The sequence below is a fragment of the Hylobates moloch genome, unplaced genomic scaffold (assembly GCF_009828535.3).
Source record: "Hylobates moloch isolate HMO894 unplaced genomic scaffold, HMol_V3 SCAFFOLD_3, whole genome shotgun sequence".
NCBI classification, from domain to species: Eukaryota; Metazoa; Chordata; class Mammalia; order Primates; family Hylobatidae; genus Hylobates; species Hylobates moloch.
In genome coordinates this window covers 22,393,520-22,405,113 of record NW_026652278.1, presented here as the reverse complement: position 1 = coordinate 22,405,113, position 11,594 = coordinate 22,393,520, and the positions used below count along the sequence as shown (strand labels likewise).

At 55.3% G+C, this 11,594-nt stretch overlaps 1 protein-coding gene across 3 annotated transcripts in view; it reads left to right on the top strand.

Moving 5' to 3' along the window:
- Positions 1 to 1,531: 1,531 nt before the first annotated feature.
- Positions 1,532 to 11,594, top strand: part of ADRA2A (adrenoceptor alpha 2A) — a 42,116-nt gene continuing 32,053 nt past the window's right edge. For all 3 annotated transcript variants that reach the window (XM_058436023.1, XM_058436024.1, XM_032177945.2), the window contains exons 1-2: positions 1,532 to 5,078; positions 5,571 to 5,621. In XM_058436023.1, the coding sequence (XP_058292006.1) occupies positions 2,577 to 3,974 (1,398 nt within the window). In that variant the 5' untranslated portion in view covers positions 1,532 to 2,576 and the 3' untranslated portion in view covers positions 3,975 to 5,078; positions 5,571 to 5,621. The remainder of the gene's footprint in view (positions 5,079 to 5,570; positions 5,622 to 11,594) is intronic.

Sequence of the window (11,594 nt, the reverse complement as noted above, 5' to 3'; positions counted from 1 at the left end):
GTGTGGGCTATAGACATCAGCTGGGAATGAAGGTGATTCTCGGGGCCCTTAATTTAGCCATCAGCCCCCAGCCAGACCTAAGCCTGCAGATGGCTGCACAGAGAGGCAGCCTGTTCCACCCTTGGAATTCCAACTTAGCTGACTACATAAGGCATTTTGGTTTAGTGGTTCCTTAAAGACGACGACGTTCCTTTAATCTCTCTCCTGCTGAAATTTCCTACCCTCTTGGGCTTTACCATTAAACTGCTTGCTGCTCATCTGAAAAGTGCAGCTAGCAGGGTGCAAGCTAGTGCTCTAGTGACCGTTAAAATCTATCCTAGGACAGCTAGCACGCACGGAAAAACTTGCCATTCGCCGCACAACCCCCCCCCCCCCCACGCTGTTCTTATCAGAGAGAACATGGAAAATATTCTACTCCCTCCTCCCCTTATTTAAGGATGCTGTGTGTACATCTGAATGGGGGTGGGATGCGGGGGTGTGGAGTCTAGCTTTCGGTCCTCAACAAAAACATAATGATTCCCAGCAGGCCAGAGCTGGGCAACCAAGGAGGCAGGATCCTGGCCTCTCTCGGATCTGCAGGAAGGGTGGGCTGTGCGGGTCCAGGGTGGGATGCCCGTTCTGGCCGGCGGTGCCTGCTGAGCCCTTCGTGATGTGACTTTATTAGACAAACCCCCACTCCCGCCAGGGGTAGACACACAAGTATCTGCTTTAGGAAGATTTCTGCAACACGGCACGGTGCAATTCAAAATCTGGGTTCTCCGTTCCTGAGCTTAGAAACCAATTTGTTCTGAGATAGGAGAAGGCTCTGTAGGCAGAAGACTTAAGAGACGGGAGGAGGCGCCTGGCGTCAGCGGGTCGCTTCTCAGCCGTGACCACGAGCGGCCAGCAGGTGTCAGTGCGTCCTCGCTTTGCCCTGGCGCTCGGCTCCTGGACCCCTCCCCACCTCGGTCTAAGGTGGCGCGGTCCAGACCCCGGGTCTCGCGTTTCCCGCAGACAGCTTCGTGGCTGGGAGGACACGTAGCCGCTTCTTCCCTAAGCGGAGGTCTGAACTCTGGCTTTTGCCACTACCCCGTGGGTGAGGTCCATTCCGCCCCAGGGGTTCCATCCGAACCCGCGCCTTCCTCCCTCTCCAGGACCCCTTTCTCCCCAGCAGCCAGGAGCACCTGCGGACCGGGTCGGCTCTGGCCCGGAGCTGGGCTGCTCCAGATGTAACTCACACCGGAGGTTACTTCCCTCGATTTGGGCGGGGATTCCCTTCCATTTTTTCTTCCCTTTTCTCCCAAGATCCAGCTCCTTGGGGGCACTCACGGGTGCCCGTTGCGTTCTGCTCCGTCGGCCCGGAGCTGCATGGCCAACTCCCAGCAGGGGCCGCTCCTCCCCTACCCCCCACCCCCGGGCTCCCTCTTTAAGCCTCTCGCTCAAGGTACCCGCCTCTCCAAAGGGCTCGTCCCGCCTGAGGGCAACGCTCCCCGAGGTCCAGCGCTGGGCGCGGGCGCTAGACTGGCGGAGGGGTGGTGCGAGGGGCGGGGGAGGGTCGGCTTCCCACGTGGGGGCTGACGCCGGCTGCTCAGCAACGCCGGCTTGATCCTGGGGCTATAAAACGAGTCCACCGTGAGCGCAGTGGAGCAGCAGCAGCTCCGGCTCCGTGCAGACGCCCAGCAGCCGGCGTGCCGCCGCCCGGCCCCTCCAGCGCCTTCTTCCCCGCCTTGCGCTCCTGCCCCAACTCGCGCTGTCGTCGGACCCCGGCCCATCCAGCAGCGCTCGGCGCCCACCAGGCGGACGCCCAGGAGAACCCCTGCCTCCTGGAGAGCTGATCGTTCACCTGCCCCGGCCCGCCTGAGGACGGGGGTGCCTTCATGCGGCCCCCACACTCCTCACCCCGCCGCCGCCCCAGAGCTCCGCACAGTGCGCCCCAGCCCCAGCAGGGCGCACAACTTTGGAAGGCTCGCGGCGCTCCGAGAGGCGGCAGAGTCCGCGCCCCAGCCCCGGGCCGGGCCGGGCCAGAACCGCAGCGTCTGGGGGAAGCCACAGAGTCGGTAATCGCTTCGGGGATATAAGGCGACAGACATAGGACCCTGAGCTCGCATCAGCACCCCTCGGCTGCCTCCCGGGGTGGGGGCGGGCCCCGCACACGGTAAGACCTCTTGCTTTCGCTCAGGCTCAAGAGTCAAGATACAGATATTGATATGTATATATATATATTTAATTTCCTGTCATCCTTCCAAGTTATCAGGCCACCGATGATTTTTGTTCTCCCTTCTTGAAGAATAAATCTCTCTTTACCCATCGGCTCTTCCCTACTCTCTCCCGCCGCTTAGAAATAAAACTTGGCTGTATTAGGAGCTCGGAGCAAGAAGGCGCCCACCGAGAGCGTCTGGAGCGCGAGCCAGGCGCAGTTCGCGGGACCCGGGCCATGGGCCGCTAGCGGTCGCCCAGTTCGGGCCCGGCCTCCCTGCGGCCCCCTCCCTATGTGAGCCGCAGCCAGGCGAGCGGGGCGCCGGAGGAAGAGGAGGACCCACGGGCGCCGGGCCGGAAGGCAGCTGGCAGCAGGCCCAGGCCAGCGGGCGCCCGCGTTCATGTTCCGCCAGGAGCAGTCGTTGGCCGAGGGCAGCTTTGCCCCCATGGGCTCCCTGCAGCCGGACGCGGGCAACGCGAGCTGGAACGGGACCGAGGCGCCGGGTGGCGGCGCCCGGACCACCCCTTACTCCCTGCAGGTGACGCTGACGCTGGTGTGCCTGGCCGGTCTGCTCATGCTGCTCACTGTGTTCGGCAACGTGCTCGTCATCATCGCGGTGTTCACGAGCCGCGCGCTCAAGGCTCCCCAAAACCTCTTCCTGGTGTCTCTGGCCTCGGCCGACATCCTGGTGGCCACACTTGTCATCCCTTTCTCGCTGGCCAACGAGGTCATGGGCTACTGGTACTTCGGCAAGGCGTGGTGCGAGATCTACCTGGCGCTCGACGTGCTCTTCTGTACGTCGTCCATCGTGCACTTGTGCGCCATCAGCCTGGACCGCTACTGGTCCATCACACAGGCCATCGAGTACAACCTGAAGCGCACGCCGCGCCGCATCAAGGCCATCATCATCACCGTGTGGGTCATCTCGGCCGTCATCTCCTTCCCGCCGCTCATCTCTATTGAGAAGAAGGGCGGCGGCGGCGGCCCGCAGCCTGCCGAGCCGCGCTGCGAGATCAACGACCAGAAGTGGTACGTCATCTCGTCGTGCATCGGCTCCTTCTTCGCTCCCTGCCTCATCATGATCCTGGTCTACGTGCGCATCTACCAGATCGCCAAGCGTCGCACCCGCGTGCCACCCAGCCGCCGGGGTCCGGATGCCGCCGCTGCGCCGCCGGGGGGCGCCGAGCGGAGGCCCAACGGTCTGGGCCCCGAGCGCGGCGCGGGCCCGGGGGGCGCAGAGGCCGAACCGCTGCCCACCCAGCTCAACGGCGCCCCTGGCGAGCCCGCGCCGGCCGGGCCGCGCGACGCCGACGCGCTGGACCTGGAGGAGAGCTCGTCGTCCGACCACGCCGAGCGGCCTCCGGGGCCCCGCAGACCCGAGCGCGGTCCCCGGGGCAAGGGCAAGGCCCGGGCGAGCCAGGTGAAGCCGGGGGACAGCCTGCCGCGGCGCGGGCCGGGGGCGACAGGGATCGGGACCCCGTCTGCAGGGCCGGGGGAGGAGCGCGTCGGGGCCGCCAAGGCGTCGCGCTGGCGCGGGCGGCAGAACCGCGAGAAGCGCTTCACCTTCGTGCTGGCCGTGGTCATCGGAGTGTTCGTGGTGTGCTGGTTCCCCTTTTTCTTCACCTACACGCTCACGGCCGTTGGGTGCTCCGTGCCACGCACGCTCTTCAAGTTCTTCTTCTGGTTCGGCTACTGCAACAGCTCGCTGAACCCAGTCATCTACACCATCTTCAACCACGATTTCCGCCGCGCCTTCAAGAAGATCCTCTGTCGGGGGGACAGGAAGCGGATCGTGTGAGGTTTCCGTTGGCGCCGGCGTAGACTCACGCCGACTGCAGGCAGCGGGGGGCATCAGGCAGCGGGGGGCATCGAGGGGTGCTCAGCCCCAGGGCACTCAGAAACCCGGGCCCTGCCTGCTCTGCGTTTCCTCGTCTGGGGTGGCTCTGCAGCCTCCTGCGGGCGGGCGTCTGCTGCTCCTACAAGGGAAACGTTCTTGCTGCGAGGCCCATGCATCCCCAGTTGTTGGTTTGGCCACTCTTGACCTGGAGCCATCTTCCTAGCGGGCCACCCCTAATCAGTATTGCTTCCTAAAGGTATTTTCACCCTCTTTGCCTGGTACAGCCCTCACAGCTCTTCAGAGCAAGCACTGGACTACAAGGGCATGGCTCACAAAGGGTTAATGGATGAGGGTCACCTAGCCCTGGCTAATTCCCCTTCCATTCCCAACTCTCTCTCTCTTTTTAAAAAAACGCTAAGGGCAGCCCTGCCTGCCCTCCCCAACCTCCACTGTAAATATACACTATTTTTGATAGTACACATGGGGACCCCATATCTCTTGGCCTTGGTTTTGATGTTGAAATCCTGGCCTTGGGAGAGATGCCTTCCAGGCAGACACAGCTGCCTGGTTCAGGCCAAGCCCCTTTGCAATGCAACCCCTTTCTGGTGTTATGAAGTCCCTCTATGTCGTCCTTTTCACCAGCAACTGGTGACTGTCCCTTCGACACGGACCTGCTTTGAGATTTCCTGACAGGGAAAAGATTTCTGTCCATTTTTTTCCTGTGCCTAACAGCATAATTGCCTTTTCCTATGTAAATATTACGATGATGGATCAAGACATAAGTAAATGAACCTTTCTGCCTCACATCAGCCCTGTGTATAAAGCCATTATTCTCTGATGCACTGTTCGCCCCAGTAACTCACTTTAAAACCTCTCTTTCCAGTGTTCCCTCTCTCTCTCCAGGGCCACTGCTTGAAGAAGAATATGTATGTTTCTATCTTGTATGTCTGTGAGCCCCTCCTGCCCCGAAAGTGCTGACTATGGGGAAATCTTTTAGCTGCTGTTTTTAGACACCAAGGAGTGGAAATTATGTGGAAGAAGCAAACCTGATACAATTTGCCCAAGGTAAACAGTTTGAAAAGACAAATGGGCCTGCCAAACTGTACAGTTCCTTCCCCAAGAGCTGTTAGGTATCAAAATGTTGTCCTTTCCCCCCTCCCTGCTTTTCTGATTGAGATCATGTCATTGATGAACTGCCAAAGTCAGGGGAGGAGGGCGGAGACCTTGTGTTTACATCTGCCTTTCTACATGTTTTAGACAGAGACAATTTAAGGCCTGCACCCTTACTCGACTAAAGAAAAACTAATGTCAGCACATGTTGCTAATGACAGTGGATTTTTTTTTTAAATAAAAAAGTTTACAGATCAAATGTGAAATAAATATGAATGGAGTGGTCCTCTTGTCTGTTATCTGAGTTTTCAAAAGCTTTAAGACTCTGGAAACATCTGATTTTGTGGATTTTTAAAAAATAAAAAATGTACATTATAATTTTTTAAACGTTCCATCAATAACAAAGCTACCATTTACTAATTGTTTCTGACATGCTGGACGCTGCAGTGAACTGGTTGTAGGCATTGCCTCATTGACTTTTCTCAAGAACCCTGTGAGGTAAGTTCTATTACTATCCCCATTTCACAGGTGAAGAAACTGAGTCTCGGAGCAAGTGACTTGCTCAAGGTTAACAAGTGGTGGAAATGCGTTGTACCCAGCTTTATCTGGTTCTAGGGCCTGTACTCTTAACCCCAGAACCTTTCCAGAGTTTTGGCATTAGCCCTTCTCAGAACACTCCCAGTGGAGAGGTGTCTATGCAGTGTGCTATCTACACCAGGTGTGAGATATATGCCAGTATGTAATATACACAAGGTGTATACATACCCCAGTGTCTATATGACCTAATGTGTCTATATACCTCAAAGTGTGTATCTACTCCAAAGTGTGGTATATGCACCAAGTGTGGAATATACTCCAAAATGTATATCACACCTTAAAGCATGATAATATATGACATGTAGCATATACTCCATAGTGTGGTTATGCACAAAGTATGGTCGAAAACCTGAATAGAACCATGTATTAGTTGGTGGTTTGAATTGTCTCTGGCCAGAAGGCACGTGTCCTTCTTGTTGCATTGCTATAATATCAAAGTCTGCTCTGCTGTCTAGGAGGGCTTATGGTCCTCACACTATGGTTATGGCACTTTGAAGCTGGAAGGGGCCTTAGTGATCCAGGAGTCCAACCCCTCATCTGACAGATGAGAGGGAGGGCAAATGCAGATTCAAGAGGAAGTGACTTGCTCAGGATCCCACGGCACTAGGTGACAGGGCTCTGGCTCCAGGCTGCCTGGGTTAGGGAGCGGCTGAGAGATGTGTAGTAGTAGCTCTGTGCATGTAGTCAGATGCAGTACTGATGAATAGCCACTCATGGAGGAAGGGGGTTTGAGGGGCAAACACAAGTGTCAGGTTGTGGTTTTGAGGGAGGCCAGCTTTTGTGAGCCCAGCCACCTGTAATATGTGCGGACCGGCTTTGGACACCCCCCAGAAGCAGGTCCTCTGCACCCTCTGGGCCATACATGCAGCATCTCCTCATCTTCCTTTGTTTCTCTGGTGCAGGACAGGGTGTCTGTGTATGCCGCGGTGGGGTGGTGGAGAGCCCTGAGAAATGATCTGGGCACTGAGGGGTCTGGGAGAGGGAAGACCATGGCTCTGAGGGGGTGAGGAGTTCCTGCTGTCACCTGGATCCTCTGAGCCGGCAGACAGGAGGATGGCCAGGTGCTGGGCTCCAGTGACCCTGACTCAGAGGCTTCACAAACCAGCCTCCTGGCCTGTGGCGCCAAGGCTGGCTCCCTGGTCTGGTTCTGTGGTCTGGTTCTGCTCCCCATCCCACCCTCACCCCAGCCTCTCCTCTCCCTCCTCACTCCAGTGCCCCAAAGGCAAATAGTGCCAGACAATAGCCTGCCTGGCAAGCCCCCAGGACCCAGGCTGTGTGTCCTAGCCACAGGAGCAGATACAAACACTGCTTGCTGTTGACTCTCAGCTCTGTCCTGTCTGTCAGGGAAGTGTTTGCCTTGCCTCCATCCCCAGAAGGGGAAGAAGCATGGGCTGAGGTGCTACATGGAGGGGCCTCTGGTGTCATGCTCCCTCCTCCTCGATACAGAAGCAGAGAAGCCTCAGAGGTGGATGGAGGTTGCAGAAAGTGGGGGAGAGAGGGCTGGAGCCCAGGCATGGGTGGGTTTCTGAGTTCACAGTAGGAATCACTGTTTATTCATTTGCAAAGGGCTCAAGCAACAGTCTGCCAAGGTGTGGGGAGGGGAGAGAAATTGAGGTGAAATGGCTCTCACAGGGATCTTGGCTTAAAAGAGCTAACCCCACATTTTCCTGTGCGTAGTATCTGTTCCCGAGTATCTGGGCCAAGAGGGTCTGTCTTCGTGGCTGAATCTCCTGTTTTATGTAACTCTGGTTGGGATATCAAAAGCCCTTGGCTTTTGGGTCTGAAGTGTGTCTTGCTAGATTTACTCGTGCAAGTGCAAGTGCGCTGGGTTGGGGGAAGGGTAGTGCCTTCATTTGAGCCTGGGCACAAGCACAATCTCCTCCTCCCCAAGGCTTTGTTCAATTTCTTCTATGCTAAAAGGCTGGGGGAGAGAATGATGAAAACGTGGCTTGGGCTTTCCCCTGTCTATGACTCTGTAATGAAATCAGAGATTTAGAGCCAGAAGCATCCTCATCAATCCTTAACTCCTACCTTGTACTGGCAGATCAAGGGACCTGAGACCTAGAAAAGCTGTTGGTTATGTAGCATTCCAGGAGCCCTTGAGCCCACTCTTCCCTGTGACTCTCTGTCTGATGCCGTATACACCCAACATGAATTCTATTTTGTTTTGGGATGTGGAGAGTTGCTAATCAACCCCAGAGGACCCCCTGTGCCTGCTTTGTGTCAAGGACCATCCTAGGCACTGCAAGGCAGTTCTCTTCCTTCCCTGCATGTGCTGTGCAAAGCTCACCACTTGTCCCTGTGGAGTGAGATTAGGGCCTGCCTCTGCCCTCTGGAAGCTTTGGAGCTACATGGGGAGACAGGATGTGCCTGTGAAAAGCACTAAATAGCCACACACAGTGACAGTGTGGCAGTGGGGGAGAGGATGCTGTGTGCCCACCAAGGGTAATGGGCATCTGTACTGTGAATGAGCAGTGGGAGAGAGGGGGCTGTGGCTGGGAGCTCAGGGCATAGAATGTGGGGGTTGGGATGTCCACATTCTGAGAAGGCTAGGCCCGCGAAGGAAGCTCTGGTTCTAGCAGCTGAGTCCTGTGGGACAAGTGCCAGGCCTGGGCAGTGGCACCTAGGCCCAGGTCAGACCTCAGCTTTCATCCAACCTCATCCTTGGGGATGGCATGACAAGGTCCTGTCCCCATTTGGGGACACCTGTAAGGAAGTCTACCTCCTTGACCCAGTAGCATAATAGGATCCAGGTACCCAGGTCCAGAGCCCAGTGCCAGGCTAGCCCTTGGGCCTTTGCCCTGGGCCCTGCCACCCCTCACAGTGGGCCTGAGAGTCCGGGGTGCGTGAAGGGGCACCTTCCTCAGCAGAGGGCACGCCCAAGAGGGAGGCCGCGTTAAGTCACAGAGCAAAATCACTAACACTCGGATTTGTTTTGGAAATAGCATTGATCTATTTGATTACCAGAAATCCTGGGGCTTAGGGTTAGTTAAATACAAAGAAATAGAACAGGGCCTGTTGGAAAGAGCCTAGACCGAGGATTAGGAGGCCTGGGTTCTAGGCCCAGTTTTGTCTTTTACCAGCGATGTGATCTTGAGCAAATCCCTCTCCGAGTCCCTGCTTCTTCATTTATGACATACAAGTGGTTGGTCTAATATTATTTAAAAGTGTGTTCTGTGCAATTAATTAAACTACAAAATCTATATTATCTACATTATCTATGGACATTATCATTCTATCTGTCTCTACTGTCTATCGCCTATGTATTGTCTCTTCCCTGTCTGCCACCTATCTGGTGAAATGCTGGGGTAAGCCGTCTTTAATAGGTACCTCTCCTTCAGGATCTCTCAGAGACTTTGATGTGCCTATGTGGTTTGCGATCGTCTGAGAGAGCATGATGTGGTGTGCTGTTTCCCAAACTCCCTGGACTGTGGAATTTCATTATTTTTTACAGAGCATCTCAGTGAATCATGCTTGCTGGAACACTTGTTGGGTAATACTGGGTTAAGGGATCTCACGGGGCTTTTCTGCTGATCCATTTTATAATTCTATGAAATGCCGGGTCTGCTATATCCTTCTGTCCAGGCCATAGGTGAGGCACACTGGACAGGGCCAAGCCCATGTGATCTCTGTAGGGAGAGCTGGTGCTAAGGGCCACTGGCCTCATTGAGCCTCGGGTAGAAGTGAGGGTTTGGTGTGTTTTCCAAACATAGGCTAAGTCTATGTGTATGTGTGTGTAACGTGAGTGTGTATGGGTGTGTGTGTGTATGTATCTGTGTGTGTGTAAACAGGTACAAATGGACACTGAGGACCACTTTGCTCACCTGGGCCTGGCATGGAAGCATCTGGGGAGTTGAGGGTATACATGTACACACCAGGGGAAGAGGTCATAAAGGGAATTAAAGGGGAGTGTGGTGCATCTCACTTGTTGTCATGTCAGTTGGCCCCTCCCTACCTGCGAGTCCGCTCCCCCGAGGTGGAATGCCACTCTCCTTCTAGGGCAATGGAGCCAATCTAGGAGGAGGATGGGATGATGCAATGTGCGCATTCTGGGGCAGCCAACACTGCTTCTCTGGCAGGCATATTCTGTAGCCTCCAGGCTGTCCTGTTCTCTGTGGAAGGGGCAGTTTATCTGACTACAGAGAATTCTGGAGGGGATGGGAGGCAGGAGTGAGAGGCTGTTAATGTTGTCCCCAGGACTTGAGACCTTTTTAAAATCTATACCTGAGAAAAACAAGATGGCACCCTGTGAAGGGATGAAAGAAGCGGAATTGAAAACTGACTGTTTGCAAGGTACAGGCAGGGTTAAGAGAAACTTACAAGGGCCAGGGAAGTACCCTGGGACATGCACAGTGGGAAGCTGTCAGCACCTTCAGAAGGGGCGAGGTGCTTCCCACACTATTGGAACTGGGACTTGGGGGAAGGATGCCTGGCAGGCACTGCTGGGAGAGGACCGCTGCAGCCATTGCTAAGCTGGGTCTGGACAGGGAGAGAGCAGGGAGAATCAGCACATTCTCCACTCTCACTCCCGCACCCTGATCTGCTGGTGGCTGCCCTTAGGCAGAACTCAGAGAGCACAGAAGAAAGAGTAAGGGGACGGCTCACAGGGCTCAGCCTTCCAGGGCCCAGCATGGACAAGGGCAGAGACTATAGCCGGAGGTGCAAGTAGAGAATATCTAGTGTAGAACCCAAAGCCTGAGAAAGGCAGAGTAACAGCACTTTGGGGAACAGGCTGGAGGGAGGCCAGCTGCCTGCTTTCTGCAGTTTGTCCAAGGGCCAGCTGCTTGGGTCACTGGGCATCTGTAGAAGAAAAGCAGAGGCCCTTCTTCCTCCCTGACTGTGCAGATGCAAGGCTGTGTGTGGGGTTATGATGTGTGGCCAGACTGTGTGAGCATGTGCGCACGCACACACACACACACACACAGACACACACACACACACACTCTCTCTCTCTCTGCTTCCCTGTCTTCCCTGCCACCTGGTCAGGTGAGAGAGAGAGAGCCCCAGGGACCCATGTGGCTGGCTCTTGGCCACAGTTCTCTGCATAATCTCCATCCCATGTCTGTGGCTCAGACACAGCTCAGAGCTGCCCAGCAGTGATGGCCACTGAGGCTGGGGCCCGGGTGAGGGGAGATGAGGACTGGCCCAGGCTGATGTCCTCACCTGTCCCCTGGTTACACTGGGGAGTCTGCTGCTCTGTTCTCAGCATGCTCCCTGGACACACTTAAGGGATTATTTTTTATGCCCTAGCCCTAGAGGAGACAAGGAGACATTTAATGAATGAATGATAGAGCCCTTCCTTCCTTTATTCATTCAACTATGTTTTGGAGCTGCCCCAAGCTAATGTCACTAACATCACTCTGTTTGTACTAGGTGTTGGGGTAGAGTGGGGAAAAAACTAATTAGGATCTTTACCTCACAGAGCTTCTTCTTTTATCGGGGGACACCTTCCTCTTGTGTTGGGGGAGAGCTTCTTTTGTTGGGGGAGAACTTCTTTTGTGGGGGAAGGGCTTCTTCTTTTGTTGGGGGAGAGCTTTTTCTTTTGTGGGGGGAGAGCTTCTTCTTTTGTCAGGGGGAGAGCTTCTTTTGTGGTGGAAGCTTCTTCTTTTGTGGGCTCCAGCAAGTGGTAAGCCTGGTGATGCAGGTGCCAGGGTGGGTGGGGAAAGCTGGCCCAGGTGAAGGCATTGGGGAGGGAGCCCAGAGAAGTGTGCAGCCAGATGAGAGACGAGAGATGGGCAGGAATAAGTCCAGCAAAGGGACTGGGAGTGCCAGGGGTGGGGAGCATTGCATGTTCAAGCAACTTATGAAGTCCACTTTAATAGGACCATGAGATGTGAAAATGGAGAGGCTGGAGGAAGATAGTCTAGATCATGC